Source organism: Colobus angolensis, unplaced genomic scaffold, assembly GCF_000951035.1.
Source record: "Colobus angolensis palliatus isolate OR3802 unplaced genomic scaffold, Cang.pa_1.0 Scaffold200, whole genome shotgun sequence".
Lineage (NCBI taxonomy): Eukaryota > Metazoa > Chordata > Mammalia > Primates > Cercopithecidae > Colobus > Colobus angolensis.
The window spans coordinates 4,654,451-4,681,056 of NW_012115156.1; the positions used below are offsets into that span (position 1 = coordinate 4,654,451).

General features: G+C 39.5%; 1 protein-coding gene across 1 annotated transcript in view; it reads right to left on the reverse strand.

The window, feature by feature from the left end:
• SCD5 (stearoyl-CoA desaturase 5) overlaps positions 1–26,606 on the reverse strand; it is a 188,478-nt gene that overhangs the window by 49,782 nt on the left and 112,090 nt on the right. The window contains exon 3 of the mRNA XM_011941798.1: positions 18,319–18,524. Coding sequence (XP_011797188.1) covers positions 18,319–18,524 — 206 coding nt within the window. The remainder of the gene's footprint in view (positions 1–18,318; positions 18,525–26,606) is intronic.

Here is a 26,606-nt window from a genome sequence, read left to right on the forward strand (position 1 = left end):
CCGTCTCCAAAAAAAAAAAAAAAAAAAAAGGCAATGCTACAAATGGCCCAAAACATAAAACTGTAATCAAAGATTTTGAAATTCATATGAAAATAGGTATCAAAAGCCAAGAGTTTTATGTATTATTTGACTTGGCAATTCTGATTTTAGCTGAATGAAAGTATCATAGCTGTGGTCAACGATTTATATACAAAGTTGACCATCGTATCACTATTATAATGATCAAAAAAAAAAAAAAAAGATGGGGCCAGGTATGGTGGCTCATGACTGTAATTCCAGCACTTTGGGAGGCTGAGGTAGGTGGATCACCTGAGGTCAGGAGTTCGAGACCAGCCTGGCCAACATGGTGAAACTCTTTCTCTACTAAAAACACAAAAATTAGCTGGGCACGGTGATGGGTGCCTATAATCCCAGCTATTTGGGAGGCTGAGGCAGGAGAATCTCTTGAATGTGGCAGGCAGAGATTGCAGTAAGCCGAGACCATGCCATTGCACTCCAGCCTGGGCAACAAGAGCAAAACTCCATCTCAAAAAAAAAAAAAAAGGTAGAAATCCTTCAGTGTTCATCAAAAATAATTATGATTCATCCTCACAATGAAATATTAAGCAACCATTAAACTAGAAAAATTTTACGGTATTCTGTTAGATCAAAAATGCAGACTATAAAATAGGATGCAGAGCTCTGTATCTGCTTAGATGTAGAAAGTCACTAGGGAATATTGCTGTCACCCCAACAATGAGAAAAAGCTGACTAATATACACAACCATAACTTTACTTTAACTCATCAAGAGCTAAGGTCACAAGGCAACTAAGTAATCTGAATTCCACAGAGTCATACACCCATCCAAGGAGAGACGGTACACATGAATATGAATGGCTTCAATTTTGTCAAAGCAAGGAGAAAGATGACTACCACACAAGTAGATAAGAAGAAGTCAGCTAAAAATTTAACAAATCCTTGAAGGTCAATATGGGATAGCCTCAAGCCTCAGACAGAAAGGAGTTTGTACTCACTCTCAAGCTTTTCTTTAGGGCCCCTCACTGGGTGCTCACAAGGAAGGCTGGGGACAGGGTAGGAGACCCAGGACCCTCTCTGCCACATAGACATGGAGGAGCTGATCAGTTGCTACTGGGAACAAGAACAAAGCCTTGCCTTCTTCCCCAAGATCCTCTCTTACAAAGCAAAGTCTTAACCCATTTATGCCTGAGGTTGTAATTTTTTGTTTTGCAATCAGACCTTGGTGATGACCTTGAGCAGTAGGATATAAATAACTTCCACACGCTTAGCGTTCCAATAATGGAACACGAGGCATAAATATGTTTAAGCTGCTGGACGAATATAGAACACCTTCTGGCCCATAGGACTGGTCAAAAGTCTATTGCTCTGGGAGAGCAACTGAAGCAAAACTGTTTGTCTCTGGGGTAGGTGTTGGGAAACCCTCACCCCCAGACATAGGTAAAGAAACATTGCTGCTTAGGGAGAGATAGAAGCAAAAATCTTCTGCCCCCTAGAGGAGGAGCAGGAAACCTGCTTGTGCCCAGGATCTTGCACTGCTCAAAAGCAGAGGTCGGCTACTTCAGGAATGCTGAGAAACCCTTGACCCCCCCAAGGTTCAGGCACAGGAGCCTTGCCTAAGACTGATACTGGACCAGGACAATGAAGAAACCCTATACTCTTATAAAGAACCATGTACAGAGAAACAAGCAATAGAAGTCCACCCTTTGTGTAAGAGCAAGAGCATAGAGAAAGATCTACTTTGTGACACAGGTGTGCAGGGACAGCTAAAAGCTGACGGTACAGAATGAATACTTAGAAAACTCCTCTGGCACATTAGGCTCTAAGCACATACTAAGGGCAGTCATCCACCGAAGTCTGTGGTGCACCAAGGATAGTAACAGAAACAGTAAAATCTAAACTCAGCTCAACTTCTGGTTAATTGACCCAGCCCCAACCTTTTGAAAATACCTTTCAAAAATGAAGGTAAAATAAAGACCTTCAGACAAACAAAAGCTGAGAATTTATTGCCCATAAACCTGTGTTACAAGGAATATAAAGGAAGTTCTTCAGGCAGAAGAAAGATATCAAGTGGAAATTAGGATACACACATACAAAAATAAAGAAGCTGGAAATGAAATAATAAAGGTAAATACTAAATATATATTTCTTACTTTAATCACTTTTAAGTAGTATATAGGATATGCATACTTTTTTAAAAAGCTAGCATGATACATAAAAAACTTTAGAAAAACATACAGCATTCAGTTAAAATTGAGTCACACAAAAGTGAAAGGGGGCCAGGTGCGGTGGCTCACACCTGTAATACCAGCACTTTGGGAGGCCAAGGCGGGCAGATCACAAGGTCAGGAGATCGAGACCATCCTGTCTAACATGGTGAAACCCCGTTTCTACTAAAAAATAGAAAAAATTAGCCGGGTGTGGTGGCGGGCGCCTATAGTCCCAGCTACTCAGGAGGCTGAGGCAGGAGAATGGTGTGAACCCGGGAGGCAGAGCTTGCAGTGAGCTGAGATCGCGCCACTGCACTCCAGCCTGGGCAACAGAGCCAGACTCCGTCTCAAAAAAAAAAAAAAAGTGAAAGTGGGGAAAACAAAAATCATTGTCAAGAGATAAAGTAATTAATAGAACCATTCTCAGAAATGGCCCAGATATTACAACTATCAGGTAGGGACTTTAAAGTAACTACAATGAACATGTTAAAGGGATATGGAAAAGGTGAACATGCATGAACAGATGGGAGATTTTATCAATGTCTAACGCAAATCTGGTAAATAAAAACAAAATCAGAAATGAAGAGCACCTTTGATGGGTTCATTTGCAGTCTAGATATAGCTGAGGAAAGAATTAGTAAACTCAAAGATATGCCAATAGAAATTATCCAAACCAAAACATAAAGATAAAAAGGAGTGAAGCACATCCAGTATCCATGGGATAACATAAAATGCTATAAAATAAAATGTAATTGGAATCCCAGAAGAAGCCAGACATTGTGGCTCATGCCTGTAATCTCAGCACTTTGGGAGGCCAGAGAAGGAGGATCAGTTGAGGGCAGGAGTTCAAGACCAGCCTGGGCAACACAGCAAGACCCCATCTCTCTCTCTCTCTCTCTCTCTCTATATATATATATATATATATATATATTTTAATTAACCAGGCTTGGTGGTGTGTGCCTATAGTCTGACTCAGGAGGCTGAGGCAGGAGAATCATTTGAGCCGGGAGTTAGAGGCTACAGTAAGCAGCTATGATCATGTCACTGCACTGAAGCCTGAGTGATAAGACCTTGTCTTAAAAAAAAAAAGAGTTCCAAAGAAAAAGAGAAACAGGTTAAAAAAAAATTAAAGATAATGGCTAAGAATTTTCCAAAATTAATGAAAGACAACAAGTTGCAGATCTAAGAAGCCCAGAGTCTCTAGAATACCTCTCTCCTTAAAAAAAAAAGAATCTAGATATATCACAATCAAACTGCTGAAGATAAAGAAAATATACTGAAGTCAGTGAGAAGAAAGGAAACATTATGTGCAGAGGGACAATAATACAAATCACACAGTGATACAAATCAAAAACTATGTAAAGCATAAGACAAGGTACTGACATCTTTAAAATACCAAGAGAAAAAACCTGACAACCCAGAATTTTATGTCTGGTAAAAATACCTTTCAAAAATGAAGGTAAAATAAAGACCTTCAGACAAACAAAAGCTGAGAATTTATTGCCCATAAACCTGTGTTACAAGGAATATAAAGGAAGTTCTTCAGGCAGAAGAAAGATCTCAAGTGGAAATTAGGATACACACATACAAAAATAAAGAAGCTGGAAATGAAATAATAAAGGTGAATATTAAATGTATATTTCTTACTTTAATCACTTTTAAATAGTATATAGGATATGCATACTTTTTTAAAAAGCTAGCATGATACATAAAAAACTTTAGAAAAACATATAGCAACATTTTAACTGATCTTTGTTCTAAGTCGAAGGATTGCAAATTATTTCATTTTAATCTTGATGCTGATTTGCATTTAAAAATTTTTCTACAATGAACCTGTATTACATTTTATGCTAAAAAGTATAATTTTATTCTTATATTCTGTTTCTATCATACAGATTTCAAGAGCTGTGGGGTTACAGAAATTTTATAAGCTAATTGTTAGAGGAAATAATACCTAGAAAATGAATTTTCTGTTATGAAAAGCTTTCTCTACTTTTTATGTCTTACCATAAGGAAAAGAAGGAGAGACACTAAAAAGACAAGAAGAGCTGTTTTCTCTGACGCATAAACCAATAATCATAGATTGAATTCTTTAGAACATGAATAACGATTGAATAAAAACCTTTTATAGTACTGTTGATTACTGGGTGATGCCCTGGAGCTAGAGCCATAAACTTTTCTTGAAAGTCTCTTTATTTTAAGAAAATGTCCAGGGTAGATTAAAAGATTACTCTCTACATAGCCTAGAAAGAGAACCAGGAATTGACAATATCTAAATATTAGTGAGAATGGTATCTACTTGCATCAAAATCTCTTTTGTAAAATTTAACCTTGCTTTAACTTCTACATAAATATTTAAATGTTGCATAAAAACTAGCTAGGTTTTCTCCTTAGCTTTGGTAGTAAAGTAGCATTTTACTAAAGAAAGAACAATTTAGCGCAAACATAGACTGTTCTTCTTTTGACTTGGTTAGTCATGGCTATGGGAAGCCAAGATTTAGAATTCAAGTCCAGAATCCAGGTACCACCATCTATATGATAGTTATTGAAAGGATAAGAGACAATGTGTGTAAAGACATAATGTAAATACATAGTAAGCAGTTAATAAATAGCAACTATAGCAATCTAGGGGAAAATAAATAAATATATTTTTAAAAATAACAGCTACTGAAGTGAATCAAAGATGCATGAGGATGCCTTTATTGCCATCAACAAGTTAATACTTTACAAACAGCAGTCTCAGAATCCATTGACACCTGTATACTAACATGTTTACCACACTAGTGAGTGAAGTACTCAGGTTCCAGAAATTTGAGCAACTGTCTCCTTATCTTGCCAGGGGAATTTCTTGCACATAGAAATGAGATGGTCAAAGTGGAGAAAGAAAAATGACTGCTAATGCAGTTGGTGTATTTTTATACACACACACACACACACACACACACACACGCACACACATGCAAATTCTCCTAAAGTTCTAGTAGGAAAAGTACCTCTTACAGAGGCAAAAAAAAAAAAAAAGGACATTTTTGACTTGGAAAATTTTTAAAAGTCATAAAAAGCTATTGAATTATGTACCACACTGATTTTTCCCCCGCCCAATATTTTAACCACTACATTAGGGAAATTTTGGTGTTGATACTGTAACTTCAATATTGAATCATCTCTGTCTTGTATCCCAGAATATAATTCAGCTGTTTGGCTACAACAGTCATGTCTCTTTAGAAAGGTCAAAAGTGTAATAAAAATAGTTAAAGGATATTTTACCTTTTCCATTTACTTTTAACAAAAGGTATCAAATTAAACACAGCTCACACCTCTTTAGTTGATTTTACCAAGTTCTTGAAACTGGAAGATTCAGAATTTTAATTTTTGCCAACTACAGCTGGAGGCAGGGAGAATCATTCAAAGAAAAAAAATAATTTGTTCTCAATTTTTTTGTTGTTTTTGTTTAACAGTCACTTTCATTTTCAGGGACACTCTCAAAATTTTTGCAGAGCCAGGATAAGATGCAGTGGTTTGAGGTGAGGGCAGAGTAACAGACTCCAGGGCTCAAGCTGTTAACCAAAGATATACTGCCTTGATTCAAGGAGAGGAAATATTTACATTCACAAGGAATGTTTGAAAAGAATAAATCAAAGCAGGATGATGAAGTAAGGAGAGAATATAAGAGGACAAAATTCCTCACTTCCCCACCAAAAACAACAACAAAAAGAGTCTTGCTGAGCGATAGGTTAAATAGCTTTTGTTCTCTTGTAAGACTGTGAGAGAAGAAGAACATCATGGCATTAAGAACACAGTGTGATACCTGAGGCAAATTGTCTCCATGCAGAGAAGGGGACAAAAAAAGGAACAAAGCTGTCTGGCAGGTGAAAAGACAAAGAATATAGGGAGAGAAAGAGGCAAATAGACAAGAGGGAGTGAAGCAAAAAACAGATCAATGGAACGGAGATTGAGTAACAGGAGAGATTGAATGGGGAGGAGCAAAGGTGTCTGTAGAGAGAGGGGCCCAGTCAGGCAGCGGGCAGATGTGTGCTGGAGTTTCCTCTTCCCACATTCCCAGACCCAAATTGGGGAGCTCTAGAAAGATAGGGCAAGCACTCTCCAGAATCTTATTCTTTTTTTCACTGTTCAATCTCCAGCATCTAACATTGCCTGACATATTTGTCAAATGAATAAGTGATACATGTAGAAAAGAGAAAGAAGCTGAATTAGCTGAGAAAATGCCACATGCCTCATGGCATCTGTTATTAAACTGTGAGTTGGCAGAAAGGATACCAAAGAACTGACCTCTGCTTATAGCATGGCCAAGTGATGCTTACCTTAGGGCCAAGTTTGGTTTCCCTGTTGCAGGACAAGTAAAGAACCTGAGTAAAATAGGCAGTCACCAAACCCAGGGTAACTGAGTAGTAAGGGCGTGGCAGAGCGTGGTTGTATTTAAAAGCCCCTGTCTCTATGTCTCTCCTCAAATTCCAAACACGTTTAGATGTTTGAATGTCTCATCATCTAGGGTCTCTCCTTTGAGATGATTTCTACAGAGTTTTTCACAAAATACAAATAACCAACCAAGGCTTTGAATGTGCTCAACATCACTAACATCGAGGGAGGAATTGTTCTATTAACTTAGCAACAAGTAGAGGGGTCTTCATGGCAAATGGACTCAGAACAAAAAGAGACTCCCCAAAGCCCTACGTAAAACCATGATCAAAGAGCAATGGATTCAGTCAAGGGAGATGGAGTCAAGTTGGTTGCAAATCCCCAGACGATTCATCCCACTTCATTGAGAATCCCTAAAGTGGAAGATGAAGGTGGGGTAGAGAAGCAAAGATGAGTCAAATATTGTCTTGTCTAACCACCCTGCCCTGGATAGATATATGATGCTCAAAATGGAAAAATACACTTAGGGGTTAGACAGACATGGTTACATAAAGTTTAAAAAAAAAAAAAAAAAGAAAGTATCAATTTCCAGTGTCTGGTTCCACATGAAGAACTCAGAAGTTGCCACTCATTCTAACAAGAAGTAAAATGCTGAACAAACTGAAAAAAAGTCAGCAACTCTTACATTAGTAAGAGATGTGAGATTACAGGGAAAACCACTGTTCCCAAAATTGGAAGACAGGCAGATACAGAGAATCACAACATAGGGAGCAGAAACCTTCACAGGAACTAGTGGTGTGTTAGGAAAACCTGACCTTAATTGATGAATTGCTGGAGGCTAGGTGTGGACACGTCTGAAGGTTAAAATCTCCAAGGGGGATCTAGTCACAGGGAGTCCCCCATGCTTTTGTGACTTTTCCTTCCAGGAGCTTGACCAGGTTCTCAGAGTAAATATCAGAAAAAAAAATTCCCTTGTATTTCCACCAGGAGGAGGGGAAAATAACCACTTCGAAATATACCAGAGTATTCTGTTCTTAACAAGATCTACCTTCAGGAGAAACTAGTAGGCCAGAGCCTAACCTGCTGGGGTTTTACTTATGGCCTAACCAACCTGGGGGAGGGAAAATACCCAACTCCAGCCCATTCTAGCCATCTTGTTCCACCTAAATGAGGAGAGAAGAAATTAAGAAACACTTGTGAAGTTCACAGTCTAGAGGCATAACTTCATTAACCGACTGAGACCTAATCACAGGGCTCTAGTATGCATCTCCTCCCCCCACACACCTCCCACCACACTACTGAAGACCTATATACAGCAGTTCCTTTTACTCAGGACATCATGTCCAGATATCAAGAAAAAATTACAGGGCATAATCAAAGGCAAAAACCAAAGCAAAACAAAACACAGCTTGAAGTGACACAGCAAGGACCTTGGAATTGTCACACAGGAATTTAAAATAACTATGATAACATGCTAATGTCTGTAATGCATACAGTAGTTAGCATGCAAGAACATATGGGCAATATAAGCAGAGAGATGAAAATCCTAAGACAGAACCACAAATAAATGATAGAGATAAAAAATACTGTAACAGAAGTGAAAAATGCCTTTGATAGGTTTATAAGTAGACTGGACATGGTTGAGGAAAGAATCTGAGTTTGAGGAAATATGAATAGAAACTTCCAAAACTAAAAATCAATGAGAAGAAATGCTCAAATAAAACCACAAAAGGCAGAAAAGGAATAAAAGACAAAAATAGAAAAAAGGAAAAATTGCAACAAATAGAAAATAGTAACAAATATGGTAAATATCAATTGGATGGAATAGTAACAAATATGGTAAATATCAACTGATATGGAATATCAATTCCATATCAGTTGATATGGTAAATATCAATTCCATATCAATTGATATGGTAAATATCAATTCCATGTCAGTTGATATGGTAAATATCAATTGGATGGAAATATCTATTTATTTCCACCAGTAAAAACTTTGACCATCAATGGTCTAAATGTATCCATTAAAAGACAGAGACTATCAGAGTGGATCAAAAAACAAGACCCAACTATATGTTGTCTACAAGAAACTGACCCACTTTAAATATAAATATACATACAGGTTAAAACTAAATGAATGGAGAAAGTTATACCATTCTTATATTAATCAAAAGAAGGTAGGAGTACCTATATTAATTTCAGACACAGCAGACTTCAAAACAAAAAAAGTTATCAGGGATAGAGAGACATTACATAATGATATAGGGGTTAATTCTCCAAGAAGACATAATGATCCTTAATGTGTAGGCATCTAACTACAGAGTGTCAAAATATGTGAAGCAAAACCTGATAAAACTGCAAGGAGTCATAGATGAATCCATAATTATAAATGGAGATGTCAACAGCCTGCTATCAGAAACAAACAGACCCAGCAGGTAGAAAATCAGTAAGGACACAGTTAAATTCAATAACATCATCAATCCACAGGATATAACTGACATCTATAGGCTACTTCATCCAGCAATGGCAGAAGCTCAAGCTCACATAGAACATTCACCAAGATAGAACACATTCTGGGCCATAAAAAACACCTTAACAAATTTAAAAGAATAGAAATTATACAATGTTTGCTCTCAGACCACAATGGAATTAAACCAGAAATCAATAATAAAAGACAACTGGAGGCCGGGTGCAGTGGCTTACACCTGTTATCTCAGCACTTTGGGAAGTCAAGGTGGACGGATCACTTGAGATCAGGAGTTTGAAACCAGCGTAGCCAACAGAGTGAAACCCTGTCTCTACTAAAAACACAAAAGTGAGCCATGCGTGGCGGTGTGCTCCTGTAATCCCTGCTACTCAGGAAGCTGAGGTAGGAGGATCACTTGAACCTGGGAGGCAGAGGTTGCAGTGAGCTGAGATTGCACCACTGCACTCCAGCCTGAGTGACAGAGTGAGACTCTCTCTCTCAAAAAAAAAAAAAGACTACTGGAAAACCCCAAAATACATGGAAATCAAACAACACACTTCTAAATAACACATGGGCCAAGAAAAAAATCTCAAGAGACATTTAAGAATATTTTTAACTAAGTTAAAATAAGAATAAAACATCAAAATTTGCGGGATGCCATGAAAGCAGTGCTTAGAGGAAAATTTACAGCATAACTACGTATGTTAGGAAAAAAATATCTAAAATCAATTAACTAAGCTTCCACCTTAGGAAACTAAAAAAAGAAGAGCAAATTAAATCCAAAGTAAGAAGAAGAAAATAAATAATAAAAATTGGAGCAGAGAGCAATGAAATTACAAACAGGAAATCAATTTTAAAAATAAATGAAACAAAAAACTGGTTCTTTGAATCAATTAATAAAATTGATAAGCCTCTAGCCAGACTAAGAAAAAAGAGGTAGGGCACAAATTACTAATATCATAAGCGAAAGAGGGGACACTCCTGCAGATTCCATGGATACTAAAAGGATAATAAAGAAATAGTATGAACAACTCTGTGCTCACAAAATTGATAAACTAGACGAAATGGACCAAACTGTTGAAAGGCACAATCTACCAAAACTCACACAAGAAAAAATAGACAATCTAAATAGGCCTATATTTATTAAGTACATTGAATCAATAATTAATACCCTTCCAAAACAGACAGAACCAGGCCAGGATAGGTTCACCGGTGAATTTGACCACATATTTAATTCTCTATGATAATTGGTATAATTTCTAAAAGAGAAATTCTCTTTTTTAGAAAATAAAAGCAGAGGGAATACTTCCTAACTCATTCTATGAGGTATCACCATAATACCCAAACAAGACAAAGATATTATAAGAAAAGAAAACAACAAACCAATATTTTTCATGAGCCAGATGCTAAAAATCTTCAACAAAATGCTAGCAAATTAAATCCAACAACATATAAAAAGAATTATACACTCCAACTAAGTAGGATTTATACTCGGTATGCAAGGCTGGTTCAAAATTTGAAAGTCAAAAAAAAAAAAACAAAAAAAACACAAAATTTGAAAGTCAATTAATGTCATCTATCACATTACAGGCTAAAGAAGAGAAATCACATGACTATATCAATAGATGCAGGAAAAGCATCTGACAAAATGCAACACCCATTCATGATAAAATCTCTCAGTAAATTCTCAATGATAAAGAATATTTACAAAAAATATACAGCTAATGTCACAATGGTGAGAGACTATATGCTTTTCCCCTAAGATGAGGAATAAAGTAAGGATGTACCCTCTTATTATTATTTTTTGACATTATATGGAAGTCCTACCTAATGCAATAAGGTAAGAAAAGGAAGTAAAAGGTACACTGATTGGGAAGGAAGAAATAAAACTGTCTTTGTTTGCAGATGACATGATTGTCTTTGTAGAAAATCTGAAAGAATTGAAAATAAAAAACCATTCCTATAACTAATAAGCTATTATATTAAGGTTGCCAAATACAAGGTTAATATACAATAGTCGATTTGCTTTCCCATATACCAGCAATGAACGAGTGGCATTTGAAATTAAAAACACAATACCATTTACATTAGCCCCATAAAAATGAAACAAGTGTAAATCTAACAAAACATGTACAAGATCTGTGTGAGGAAAATCATAAAACACTGATGAAAGAAATCAAAGAAGAACTAAATAGATGAAGAGTTATCCCATGCTCATAAATAGGAAGACTCAATATTGTCAATGTCTGCTTTTCTCAACTTTATCTATATTCAATGCAATTCCAATCAAAATCCCAGCAAGTTATTCTGTAGATATTGACAAAGTGATTGCAAGGTTTATACGTGGAGGCAAAAGACTCAAAATAGCCAACACAATATTGAACGAGGAGAACAAAGTTGGAAGACTGACACTACTTGACTTCAGGACTTACTATAAAGCTGAAGTAATCAAGACAGTGTGGTACTGGCACAAGAACAGACTAATTGATCAATGGATTATAACAGAGAGCCTCGAAATAGACCCACATAAATATAGTCAACTGATCTTCGACAAAGGAACAAAGGGAATACAATGGAGAAAAGGTAGTCTCTTTAACAAATGGTGCTGGAACAACTGGACATTTGTGTGCAAAAAAAATGAATTCAAACACAGACTTCACACACTTCACAAAAAGTGACTCAAAATGGATTATAATTCTAAATGTAAAACACAAAACTACAAAATTTCTAGAAGATAACATAGAAAATCTAGATGACGCTAGGTTTGACAATGACTTTTCTATATGACATCAAAGGGCATGATTCATGAGAGAAAGAATTGATAACCTGTACATCATTAAAATTTAAAATTTCTACTTTGCAAAAGATACTGTCAAGACAACGAAAGGACAAGCCACAGATAGGAATAAAATATTTGCAGAAGACATATTTGATAAAAGACTGTTATCCAAAATATACAAAGAACTCTGAAAACTTAACAATAAGAAAGCAATCTGATTTAAAAATGGACCGAAGATCTTGACAAACTTCTTACTAAAGAAAATATATAGATGGAACAATAAGCATATGTCATCAGGGAAATACAAACCAAAACAACATTAAGATACCACTACATATTAATTACAACGGCCAAAATCCAGAACACAGACAACAACAAATGTTGGCAAGGTTTTGGAGCAACAGAAATTCTCATTCATTGCTGCTGGGAATGCAAAACGATACAGCCACTTTGGAAGACAATTTGGCTGTTTCTTACAAAACTAAAAATATTCTGACTGTACAATCCCACAGTTGTGCTCCTTGGTATTTACCCAAAGGAGCTGAAAACTTATGTCCACACAAAAACCTGCACATGGATGTTTACTGTAGCTTTATTATTACCAAACCAGGAAGCAACCAAGATATCCTCCACTGGGTGAATGGATAAATAAACTTCAACAGATCTAGACCACATTTTGGTCATTATTCAGCACTAAAAAGAAACGAGCTATGAAGTCATGAAAAGACATGGAGGAAGCACAAATACATATTGCTAAGTGAAAGAAGCCAATCTGAAAAGGCTACATACAGTATGATTCTAACTACATGACATTCTGGAAAAAGCAAAACTATAGAGATAGTGGAAAGATTAGTGGTTGTCAGGGCTTGGGGGAAGAGTGTGATGAACAGACAGAGAACAGAGGATTTTTAGGCAGTGAAAATACTCGATATGATACTACAATAGTGGATACATTTGTCATTATGCATTTGTCCAAACCCATGGACTATACAACACCAACAGTGAATCCTCATGGAAACCATGGACTTTGGGTGACAGTGATGTGTCAGTGTAGGTTCAACAGATGCAACAAATATTCACTCTGGTAAGGAATGCTGATAATGAGAGAGGCTATCCATGTGTGTGGGCAGGAGGTACATAGGGTATCTCTGAACCTTCCTCTCAATTTTGCTAAATTGAACCTAAAACTGCTCTTTTAAAAAATGAGCCTTTAAAAACAACAAAAAAGAGGGTATCACTGAGAGATGTGATGCTCATTCTTGGGAGGCAGGAGAGAGGACTAGTGGTAACAGACTAAGGGACGAATTGAGGTGAAACAGGCCTCAAAAAGATTCTAGATATTCGAGTGTCTTTCTTTCTGGAATGGCAATATTTATACATTTTGATCTCTTCCCAAGGCACCAGAACAGAAGTGATTTACTCTTTTGAACCATTCCATCCATTTTCTCTCAGTTTATCTCATCACCATGGCAATGAGGCAAGGACCTTGTTTTCATGTGTCTGGACTAGCATCCTCCCTGGTTACTTTAAAAAGGCATGACAGTGTTTACATGTAGCCTCTAGAGGAATGTCTTCCCTAAAATGGGACTCAATGGAATAAGCAAAGCATTAGGAGAAACAGTCTCTGGATTTTATCTTCATTTTGCCATCTGAGAAAGATGATTTGAGACTCCAATTTCTGTTCATTAATGGAGACAGGCAGGCTACCCACTTGGTTCACAAAATATGACTGAGGAATATGAGATGACTAATTGCTTTGCTTAAGGCAGAACAACTGTGTGGCTATGGCAGAGACTGCTAATTATTCATCCCATATGTATTCACCCTTCCTTCCTTAGAAACAAAACCAAGATTGTATTCAAGGGTCCAGTGTATTAACCAAGACAATACATTCCCTGTTTTCCTTGGGTACAGATATGGTCAATGAGAGACAAGTGGATAGGTTGTATCTTCTAGGAAGACTCCTTAAAGGAGACGGACTCAACTCAGCAATGTGCTCCCTTCGGCCTCCCTGATTCCCCTTCTGGTTGGAGCTTTAGTGATCAGTTTGCACCATGAAATGACACTGAGAATGAACGTCCCCTGCTAAGGATGGTAGAGCAGAACGATAAAGGAATCCCAGTTCTCTACTGACCCTGCAGTGCTGCCATGTCCTCCCTGGACTGCCTGTCTCCAGAATTCTTTTATATATAAGAGAAATAACCTTCTGTCTGGTTTAAGCCAAACACAATTCTTGATGGATCCACGCTCAACCTTATGAACGGTTCACCGATAGGTTCACCCCAACATTTGCAGGGTTCAGGCCAGGAGCATAGGTGGAAGTCCCCAGCCTGCGGTTCATCCCTTTTCCTTTCCCCTTTTGCTCTGTCCCATTAGGTGGATATCTGAGCTCACACTTTTAAGCTTAAGTCCCTGTGCTAACATTGCCCCTTGGCCACTCTTCAGGCCTAGGCTCTACGTATTTCCTGTTGGGAGGACGGATCCCAGGAGGAGGCTGCTATAGGCTCTAGAAGTGAGCTCAGAGCATTTAGGCAGGAATCGAGGACCCTAGGAATCCAGGGTATGGCCCAGAAGTCAAGGAAGGTTTAGGCGGGTGGCATGTTCCTTTGGCCCTGTGATCTCCTCACTCTGTGGAGAGAAGTGTGGCCCTTTAAGTCATAAGACCTAGGACAGGGGCCCTAGTTGTCAGAGCCTAGAGGCAACACCACTGGATTCTCTCCCTTGCACCTCCTAATGGCTGCCTTTACACAATTTACACATTGACAGTGCAGCAAAATGTGGTTTAGTCCAGTTAACTATTTGTTATGACAGCCTTGGTAAGATTATATTTTAGGGTCTGGAAGTATAGTTTGAAATGTGTTGTTTTCCTGCTCCTACCTTCTCTCTTCCATGACACAGTACAATGGAAAGCTGATTAAGAATGACTCTCTGCCAAGCTTTTCTTTAGTAAGTTGTTATTAGGATGGCTCAGCAAAAGTTTATCAATCAACTGCAATATCAGTGTAAGTGTCCTGAGTGGACTGAAGGAGGAGTCTCTAAATCCTCAGTTTCTATCACCTGTTTGAGTAAACTCTCCAAGAGGCACTTAGCTGATTGATCTGCACAAGCATCGCACCCTGGGAGTGTGGTAGAATCAGCTATGAATTCTGATTGCCTCCAACTGGAATAGGGACTGTTCCTCTAGGAAAATCATACAGGAGCAGGTGGAGATTCAGCCCACGAGAAGTGTGCCACTGAAATGACCCAAGTCTGGGCCCCAAATGCAGCTGGACACCTTTTTCTGTTACTCAGGAAGCTCTCCATTCAGCCCAGGGTAGCAAGAACTGAGATCTGCTGTGACGGTGCCTGACACCAGGATCCACCCCTTCAGCTCATATCCCCACATATAATGACTTTGATTCCTGTGAGGACTCTCCTCTCCACCGCCTAACTGACAGGACCGGTAAAGCCAGCTTCACAAACATGAAAATATCTGAACAGTTGACTGCCTCTGTGTATGTTGGAAACTTGCTTCATTTAGTTCAGTGATTCTAAACCTTATTTTGGATTACAGATCTCTATGTTCTCTACGCTGTATAATTACCACAGGACTTCAGTGCTCACCCACACATCTGAGGACTGCTGGAGCCCCTTTCAAACAGTAAAGTATAATCACAAGAACATTGAGTGAATAATCTAAGATGCATGTACTTATCTAGCTTCATCTTTCTATCTACATTTTACTAGTTTGCTCACAGGATGTATTACACAAAGACACATATACATATCAGGACGTTTTGACATCTTAAAAACCTTTCTGGCTGGGGAAAGCCTGGCCTTCCTGGGCCTAGGCAATTCTTAGAGATAATAAAGTGCCCCGCCAGGAGCATGCCTTTAACATGCAAACTACATGATCCAGAGCCATATCTCCCCTGTTTGGCCTGTACTCTCAAAGAGCAGTATTCCTCTACTTTAATCATTCTGGGGCTAGGCCAGGCAACTAGGGGTGACCTCTATAGTTTAGAATGTGTTCTAAATTTTAAGCTGTATCCTTAGCACTGATTCCCAGCAGGAGCTCAATGATATATGTGACATGATGATATGAATGAATGGCTTCTGATAGCCAAAGTCTCCTTTAGTCACTGAACTGGTGATGAAAGATGTTCTCAGATGACTATTCAGGGAACTTGCTGAAATAGTCTTTGTTCTTCTTCCTGCATTTAGAAATAGTCTTCAGACATATGTGCCGCCAGTACACACATAATGAATCAGATTACATTTTTTTATGAGAAAAGATGAAAAAAATCTTCCATTTTTATGGTCAGAGAAACCCAGACTATTATATCCGGCTCATTTCTCATTAATAAAATAGAAAATCTTTTGCCTTCTTATCTGAGCTCTTCAAATTAATCTAAGGTCTGATTGTCTCAAAGCATTACTAATTATGTAGCAACATCATTTGTATCACAGAATTGGAAATGACGTACATAGCTAACCAGAGTGATGGTTAAATAAACTATGACATGCTCAACTGACGGAATCTTCTGCAGCCTTTGACAATGGTGTCTACAATACAATCTGAGGTTAAGAGTGAAACATAAAATGACATATGTGATATGACTGCCGTCATGCAACATATATGAAATAGAGATACTACTGAACATTAATAGTGTCTGTTTATCTGTTAAGACTGTGAATGATTTTCTTTCTACTTCTCTGAATTTATGACCTTTAATATTTTACACTCACAATGAAAATCAACATCAATAAATCATTGAATTGCTAATTGAAAACATCTTGTTGGCTGGGCACAGTGGCTCATGGCTGTAATCCCAGCACTTTGGGAGGCCGAGGAGGGCGGATCACTTGAGGTCAGGAGTTCAAGGCCAGCCTGGCCAATATGGTGAAACCCGTCTCTACTAAAAATACAAAAATTAGCCGGGCATGGTGGTGCATGCCTGTAGTCCCAGCTACTCGGGAGCCTGAAGCAGGAGAATCGCTTGAACTCAGGAGGCAGAGGTTGCAGTGAGCCAAGATCACACCACTGCAAGACTCCATTTCCAGAAAAAAGAAAAAAGAAAACATCTTGTTATTTTCTGCTTTAAAACTTGATACTGGGTATTTTCACCTAAAAGAGCTGAATTGATACTGGGTGTTTTCACCTAAAAGAGCTGTATTGAGACGTACAGAGAAAACCCTTCAGTGAAACCAACAGAAAGCAGTGATGGAAACACAGAGAATTCTCTAGTCTAGCAACTGCCTGTGTAATAATAATAATCCCTGACATTCACTAAGCTCTTACTATATGCCAGGTATCTTCCATATATTTTAAAAATATCTTCATAAAAGCTGTAGGAGATAGATATTACTGTTACTCCCATTTTATAGATGAAGCTGAGACTTAGAGTGGTTAATTCATTGCTAGTAAGTGGAAGAGTCAGAGACTTTGATTCCAGCAGTCTGTCTCCATGGTCTGCCAGTTTCTCACTATGTCTACTGCTCCCCGCAGTGTAAAAGGAGAGGCTTTGGGGGAAAAGAGCACAGTCCTAAGCCATCCTTCCTTTCACGCAAAGATTCTTGTGTTGAACAAAGGCATGGCCTCCATGTCCATTTTCAGACTGAAAAGGAGATTCTGTTTAGGTAAGTCCTCAGATGACTCCTACCCATTGGTGGAGATGGTCACTAGTAGCCACTTATTCAACATGTTATCTCAAGGCTCTAATTAGAGTGTGGTCCATATGTTGCCCATCTTTGTACAGAAATCTATTGCTTTAGGTGCTAAAAGCTCATCATAGCCAAACTTTACAGACCCAGGCCAACCTGAGAACAAAGGTCGCGCTCTACTTGCCAGCACGATTATAGGCACTCTTTCTTCATGTGCTTACAAAAAGAAAGCAGTTTCATCCTGCAAATGCTGGCCAACTCAATATGCTCAGCCGACACCATCAGGGAATATGAGTGCTTTGAGGCCCTGTGTTGAGTGGTCTCATTTTCTCTGTACAGAAACCTACTAGTGTTAACGTTTCCATGAGTGATGGGCGGGGGAGAGGTTTCACTACAAGAGAATTTCAGAACAGGAGTAGGATACCTGGAGAGAGTCCAGTCCTTTTGGAGTCAAGTAGAGTCAAGGGTGTCACTAAAATGAAGCAAGTCCCTCTTCTGCTACTCCAGAGAATCATGAATGGGGCAGTGGGGAAACACAGAAACAGATTCCATGAAATCAGCCATGCAAGATTAGTCTGAAGGTAATGACAGTGGGCTTAAAGAAAATCCGTTACAAATGAAACTTATAACTCAAAACAAATGTGCCAATGGGCAAAATTTAATGAGCAAAAGGAAATTAATAAATAGAGATAAATCGTATAAATACGGCCAAATTGTTAGGGCAAATGCTTGAGAAGAATGGTATGGGGTTATGAGTCCACCTCATCGTGCTGTTTCTATGTCCTGGCCCCTGAGGGACCGCTCTCTGTCATGCCCATTCACTTACTTTCTCTGGATCCGGACCACAGGATCGGCAAGCAGGTCAGTGACGTCAAGCTTTTTACCCTTCTCAATAACATCCGGATGCTTGCGAACAAACAGCCACCCGATATGGGAGAAGAAGAAGCCCCGGCGGGCATTGTGGGGGTCAGCATCCGTCTCTGAGTACTTGTGGTGGGCTCGGTGGTCCCTGGACCACTCGAAGATGTCATTCTGCAGAGAGAATGAGAGCCTGAGTGAAGAGAGGAACCGCACCGCCGGGCGCCCTCCTGGGAATCTTCCCAGCCTCCCCTCCCCCACCAGTCCTCACTGCTGGTTTCACATTCCTCCTATCTTCAACCCACAGTTCCTCAACCTCAAGTTCAATCCCCTGTGGTCTGGAGTGGTTTTCATCAGAACAAGAGTAAATCTTCACTTAGCAGGGATCTCAGCTTATGTGTGGGACATACCCACTGCAGGAAGTTCAGGCTTGTTGGGTGAATTAGTGCAGAGACCTGAAGGAAAGCTCTGCTGGGGGCGACTGAAGTCTCCTAGATCATTTGTGTCAACAAAAGAGAGATCTTTTTTTACGGCTACACCGTATTCCATGGTGTAAATATACCACATTTTCTTTATCCAGTCTATCACTGATGGACATTTAGGATGATTCCATGTTGCTATTGTGAATAGTGCTGCAGTGAACATACATGTGCCTATGTCTTTATAATAGAATGATTTGTATTCCTTCAGGCATATACCCAGTAATAGGATTGCTGGGTTGAACTGTAGTTCTGTCGAGATCTTTGCAGGGACATGGATGGAGCTGGGGGTCATTATCCTTAGCAAACTAATGCAGGAACCCAAATACCACTGTTCTCACAAGTGGGAGCTAAATGATGAGAACACATGGACCCATAGGGGAAAAAAACATACTGGGGCTATCAAGGGTGGAGGTTGGGAGGAGGGAAAAGATCAGGAAAAACATCCAATGGGTACTAGACGTAATACCTGGGTGGTGAAATAATCTGTACAACACACCCCCATGACACATGTTTACCTATGTAACAAACCTGCATATGTACCCCTGAAGTTAAAAATTAAAAAAAATGAGGGAGACATCTTCTTAGGATGAAATCTTGGTTGTCAGAAGAGAGGAGCAGTCCTGAGTATAAAGGGTGCCGGTTCTTGGCCCAGATGTCTCTGCTTCTCTCCCTACTTTGATGTTCTTCATGTATGACTCACATAGATTACGAAGCCAGCAGATTAAAAAAAAACCAAATGGCTACTTCCCCAAATCTCTGCAAAATACCAAGGCACCAGTGGCATCATTTTAGGACTGCTCTAACAGAGTATAACAGAAACGGAAGGGGAACAACTTTGGCTCCTTGGGTGTATCGGCAATCCACCAAGTGGAGAGGCAGCGGTGGCTGAGGAGCGGGACAGCACTCACTGGAGCCCCAAAACAGATTCTGGTGCCCCTAGAAGGACAGGCAGCAGAGTCTGCCCAGCCCACAGAGCTGAAGTGGGGCTCAGCGCACGTGGGGAGCACACCCTATTGGACCTCTCGTAATGGGAGACACGGGAAGGTGTCGGGGGCTGAGCTATCAGGGGCAAGAATTGATGGCATTTAGTCTGTTACAATTAATGAGAACTTAGCTATAGCAATGGGTCAGTGAGATCTACAGACATTCAATTTACACTGATTTTTTTTTTTAATCTGATGATGTTTTCAAAACTTTGAGAAGACGAATTAAATTGGGAAGTAGTGCTTTCGATAGGAAAATCTGAAAATAAAAATAAATTTAAGTATTATATTGCATTAGCCTTTTCTTTTCATGACAATAGTAATAATATTCTATACCATAATATTCAATACTGGGTAATATTCTCATTAGGAGTCTACCATTTCATAGAGACTGGTTTCATCCTTCTGATGAGAAGGGAAGAAATTGTTTTGTTTTTGTTTGTTTTTCAAGACAGTCTTGCTCTATTGCCCAGGTTAGAGTATGGTGGTACAATCACATAGCTCACTGTAGCGTTGACCTTCTGGGCTCAAGTGACCCTCCCACCTCAGCCTCCCAAGTAGCTGAGACTACAAATGTATGCCACCATGCCCAGCTAATTTTTTTTTTTTTTTTGAGATGGTGTCTTGCTCTGTCACCCAGGCTGGAGTACAGTGGTGTGATCTTCACTCCCTGCAACCTCCGCCTCCTGAGTTCATGCAATTCTCCTGCCTCGGCCTCCTGAATAGCTGGGAGTATAGGCATGCGCCAACAAATCCAGCTAATTTTTCCATTTTCAGTGGAGACGGGATTTCGCCACATTGGCCAGGCTGGTTGAAAATTTTAAAAATGCACCTAATCCTTGGGCTTTGGGGGAGAGAGAGAGGAGGCAGAAAGTTCCAAGAAGTATATGTTCAGCTTTGACTATAAAGAGAGAAAACAGGAGCCTGGCAGTTTATGTATATCAAAAATTATAGCCTGGCTTACTGTAATATGAAAGAGGTCTTTAGATTTTACAGTGTATTTAAACATGGTGGTTGGAAAGAGTGAAAACATTTTATTATTTAGAATCACAGAATTTGGAGCTGTAAAAGAATTTCAAATGTCAATCACGACTACTGTGGTCTAAGAAATGTCTTCCTTTTGCATTAGTTTATTGCTTTTATTGTAGTGCCCATGTGAACATAACATAGAAAGAACACTCTGTCGCCTATTCACAGATGGCAAAATTAAAGCTTAGAGGACATTTATACAAGCTCATCTAACAAATCAAAACAATAACAGAATAAATATGGCTCTTCCTTGGTTCTCAGTTCACATTCCTATCAACAAGATATTTCCCTTATTCTCCAAATGTTGCAGGGAGGGGTCTTTTATAGAAAACTTTCATTCATCTTGTTAAAAGGTTATATTGGCTTGACATGGTTTGGCACTGTGTCCCTACCCAAATCTCATCTGTAATTGTAATCCCCACGTGTTGAGGGAGGGACCTGGTGGGAGGTGACTGAATCATAGGGTCAGTTTCCTCCATGCTGTTCTCATGATAATGAGTGAGTTCTCACGAGATCTGATGGTTTAAAAGTGTGTGGCAGTTTCCCCTTTGCTCTCTCTCTTGCTCCACCATAGGAAGACATACCTTGCTTCTCCTTCCCCTTCCACCATGATTGGAAGTTTCCTGAGCCCTCCCCAGCCACGCAGAACTGTGAGTCAATTAAACCTCTTTTCTTTATAAATTACTCAGTCTCAGGTAGTTATTTATGGCAGTGTGATCATGAACTAATACATGGCTGTTTAATTCAATGCCATGCAATCTTATAGAAACTCTACGTGAAGAGTTTCAAATAGCTAGAAACATTATTCTCACAAAATTAATTATAATACAACAACAAAAAGACCCACGATGATGAAGACAAGTTGAAACAGAGATATTTATTTTCATTCCTTTCACCTGGATACCTTTCCAACAGAAGCCACTTGACTGCAATAGTGGAATGTAGCAAGGGTTTTGGCCACATTCCAAATAATCAAGCACATAATCAAGCCAAAAATACTTTGATGTATTTTTTAATCCTTTGTTATTGCTGTGTTTTCAAGTGTAAAGCTGAGTCCAGTGAAAAAGTGACTCAAAGAATAAGATGTGTTTTCTAGTTCTTGGGAACTTGGCAATAATTTCTTTAAAAAAGAAATTAAAGAACAAGATGTGTGTCAACAATAGAGCAGAAAGAGAGAAAGATTTATTTGCTTACCCAATCACCTTTCTTCCCTACTTACCTGCACTTTTGTCTGCTCTGGAGTGATTGGGAGTGGATGGGCAAGGGAAAGAACCTACCTGTGAATACATTTGTGTTGAAAAGGTGTGGGGACCTAGAGCTCATTTTCGTACAGTCAGTATCTGCTTTAGCAACAAGCAGAGGGGAAAGCTGAGGATTAATGAGGAGGGAGAGATGGGCCAACCGTCTCAACCTCAGGAGGCGGGGAGTGAATGGAGATCGACTGTGCTGGAAGCTGTACCCCCAGCGGTATAATCTGATAATCTCTCTTCCTCTTAGTGTTTTCAAGGTGCTGATAGCTCGTGTCTAAAACTATGTGTGCCACTCCATCACCTTTGCTGCACAGGAAACAAAAACAATATTGAGGCATACAGAGATGACAAATGCCCATCATGAACTGACTGTCAAGTGTAGGTAATCCGTCTGTTCATGTTTCATGTACATATTCTGGTAGGGACATGATGTTGAAATCAGCAGTAATGCCTGAAGCCAAATACTTAAACATTCAAACAAATCAATTAACAAATTATTGTATTAAATTTGCAACTTACAGTTTATACTGAATTGTAGGTTCCAGTAGATCACAGTCTTACTCTGCAATCCATCAAAAGTGCACTCTCACCACATGTTAATTGATTATTCCTGATCAAAAATTGGAATGTTGAAGGGAGCTACATTAGTTCTAAGAACGTGGGGCATAAATGAGGCACAGGTAGGTGGGCAAGCAAGAGAGGAGTAGGAACAGAACAAATCCGGAGTGTACAGCTCAGGTGGTAGGCTTCGTTATCAGAGACACCATACTATAGTCCTACTTTGCAACAGAAATATAACACAAGCCACATAATATAACTAATAGTTTCCTAGTGGCCACACTAAAAAAGTGAAATGACCCTTGATTGAACTTGGGCTACAGAAAAACATAAATAAAATAAAAAGTGAAAAGAGGCTGGGTGCGGTGTCTCATGCCTGTAATCCCAGCACTTTGAGAGGCCGAGATGTGCGGACCACCTGAGGACAGGAGTTCGAGACCAGCCTGGCCAACGTAGTGAAACCCCATCTCTACTAAAAGTACAAAAATTAGCCTGACATGGTGGTGTGCGGCTGTAATACCAGCTACTCAGGAGGCTGAGGCACGAGAATCACTTGAACCTGCGAGGCAGAGGTTGCAGTAGCTGAGATCACACCACTGCACTCCAGCCTAGGCGACAGAGCAAGACTCTGTCTCAAAAAAAAAAAAAAAAAAAAGTGAGCCGGACGCGGTGGCTCACACCTGTAATCCCAGCACTTTGGGAGGCCGAGGTGGGCGGATCACAAGGTCAGGAGATCGAGACCATCCTGGCTAAGACGGTGAAACCCCGTCTCTGCTAAAAATACAAAAAATTAGCTGGGCGCGTTGGCAGGCGCCTGTAGTCCCCGCTACTCGGGAGGCTGAGACAGGAGAATGGCGTGAACCTGGGAGGCGGAGCTTGCAGTGAGCCGAGATCGTGCCACTGCACTCCAGCCTGGGTGATGAGCAAGACTCCATCTCGAAAAAACAAAAAAAAAAAAGTGAAAAGAAACAAGTAAAATTGATTTTAATAATATATTTTACTTAGTGTAACATACCCAAATATTATCATTTCAATATATAATCAGTATAAAAATTACTGAGATGCTGTACATTTTTTTTTTTTCTGTACCAAGTCTTAGAAATTTTTCACCTGTAGCATACCTCCACGGGCTAACTGCATTTCAGGTGCTCAGTAGCCACATGTAGCTAGTGACTACCACATTGAGCAGTGCAAGTCTAACTCATGGCTTACACACTTTTTTTTTGAGACAGGGTCTCTCTCTGTCACCCAGGCTGGAGTGCAGTGGTGTGATCATGACTCACTACAGCCTTAGCCACCTGGCTCAAGCGATTCTCCCATCTCAGCCTCCCCATTAGCTGGGACCACAGGCACATGCCACTATGCCCAGTTAATGTTTTAATTATTTGTAGAGATGGGGTCTCACTATGTTACCCAGGCTGGTCTCAAACTTCTGGGCTCAAGGGATCCTCCTGCTTCAGTCTCCCAAAGTGCTGGGATTACAGGCGTAGCCACTGCACCCAGCCACTTGTACATTTTTCAATGTGTGCATTATACTTCAAATTTAAAAGTTTGAAGAATTAAGAATTCAATGCTGTCTACTGGTGAGAAGGTGAAATGGGCAGAAAGTTTGTGAAGCGCAAATGAACACTACATATCAAAAACCCTGAAACTGTGCATATCTTTTAATCTAACAATTCATTTTCTGGAATGTATCTTAAGGAAATCATGGTTGGGTGCAGAGATTTAACCACAAGGATGCTAACTGCAATAAAAACTTGGAAAGACCCTGCATTTCCCCATAACAGGATTTGATTAAATATTTTGTGATAAATTAATTAAATACTACTTGTGTGTGTAAACACACACAGTAAAAGTTTATATATACATGAAAGAAATAGTAAGAGAAAAAGTCTTAGAGTTACCTCATGGGAGTGAAATTGGAAGGTAGGAATGAGGAGAAATACTTTTATGCTTGATCCTATACTCTGAAACTATTAAAAAGAATTCTATTAGTGTTGTATTAAAAACTAATTAACAAAAAAAGGCTATTGTAGTATTGACCTAGAAAGATGAAGGTAAAAGTAGTTAAAAGAAAAGTACTTCTTGGCCGGGCGCGGTGGCTCACGCCTGTAATCCTAGCACTTTGGGAGGCCAAGGCAGGAGGATCACTTGAGATCAGGAGTTTGAGACCAGCCTGGCCAATACGGTGAAACCCTGTCTCCACTAAAGGTACAAAAATTAGCTGGGCGTGGTGGTGGGCACCTGTAATCCCAGCTACTTGGGTGGCTGAGGCAGGAGAATCGCTTGAACCTGGGAGGCATAGATTGCAGGGAGCTGAGATTGCATCACTGCACTCCAGCCTAAGCAACAGAGTGAGACCTTGTTGCAAAAAAAAAAAAAAAAGAAAGAAAGAAAAGAAAAGTACTTCTCAAAACACTATGAATCCATTTTTAATAAAAAAAAAATGTACGTTTAAGCATGGGAAAAACAAAGGAAGTATCTTAGCCAAACTGTCTGCAGTGGTTCTCTCTAGGAATTGGGACTGGGGGTGACTCTTTTTTATTTTGTCTGTGTTTTGTCAATTTTTATAATAAACAGATTATTCTTTTGCAATACAGGAGAAACAAGTTATTTTTGAAAACATTTCTATATTCCTGCATGAAAACAACCCAGCTTCTGCTCGATGAAGCAGTAAGATTCATCTGGCAATCCAGTCTGTTAATATACCTTTATGTCACCCGTCTATCTTTATTCTCATTAGCAACTAATCAACCAATCAGACCTCAAGTGGTGTGGCAGTGCCCTCGCTTGAACCCATTCTGTATTTTGTGCCTCCATTACCTCACTATCCATCACTGATAATGTCCCTAAGCGGGGTCTCCACTGAGACTGCAGAAACTGAAATTGATCATGAGGTGATTTTTCTCCACATGCACAGCCCTTGAGTGTTATCTGTGACTTGAGCAAAAGTCATCAATCTCAAGAATCCACTGAAGTGAGGTATGAAGCAACCTGCTCCTGCAGAACTACTCCCCAGCGTCCTTTTATGCTCAAAATAAATTCTTGAATCCAGTCATCTAAATGGCAATAGAGGACACTGTCTTTTAAGGTCCACATAATTTCCACTGGTTAGCAAGATGAAGGCTAAATGTAAACAGCATTTAGCTTGTTCCATTCAGCAGATCTGAAACCAGAATCATTGATTGGTTTTCCCCTAGCCTAGCTGGAAACAGATGCTTGCTCCCAACCAGACACCAAGATGGTCTTTCTGTCCGTTATTTCAATTTTGTGGCTGTTTAAGGTTCCAGAACAAAAAACTTCCCAAGCAGTCTCAAAACAAAGCCAAAGGGAATTCCACTTGTATTCATAACACATCTTCGTTTCCAGTCAGTAGTGAAAAAGAAACCAGGATCAACGTGTCAACATGTCAGCTTGAACAGGCAGGTTTTAGAGTAGAAAATATGTGTGTGTGCATACATATGCATGTACATGTGCATGTGCGTGTGCGTGCATGTGGTATGTGCGTGTCTGAATGACATCCTTTCTGGGAAAGGAGCTGTTCTATCAAGGGGGTCAAACAGAAAAAGATACTGATGGCTCCACTCCTTAGAAACTGTAAGGCTCATTAGAAATAGGCTTTATCTCTGTCTCCGGGATCTAAACTTAATCTCCTCCTGTTCAGATGCCAATTCAAACTGAAAAACAATGTTGGGTGCTTTCCCCATTGTTGATACTAGGTCAGTACTTATTTCTCTCCAGACAATAGGCTAATCTGTAAGAATAGCCCAGAAAGTCCCCAAGAGTGGCCTGGCAGCAGTTCACACCACCTGGCAAATTGTGGCTTTGAGAGGACAAGTTGCCACCTGCTGCCTTGCCTTCATGTAGCACTTGGTCTACATAGGTCTTAGAAGCTGGGTAAGTGTTGAAAAGCCAACTTTAGTAGTTTAAAAAGTGCCAGTAAAACTTAAAGTT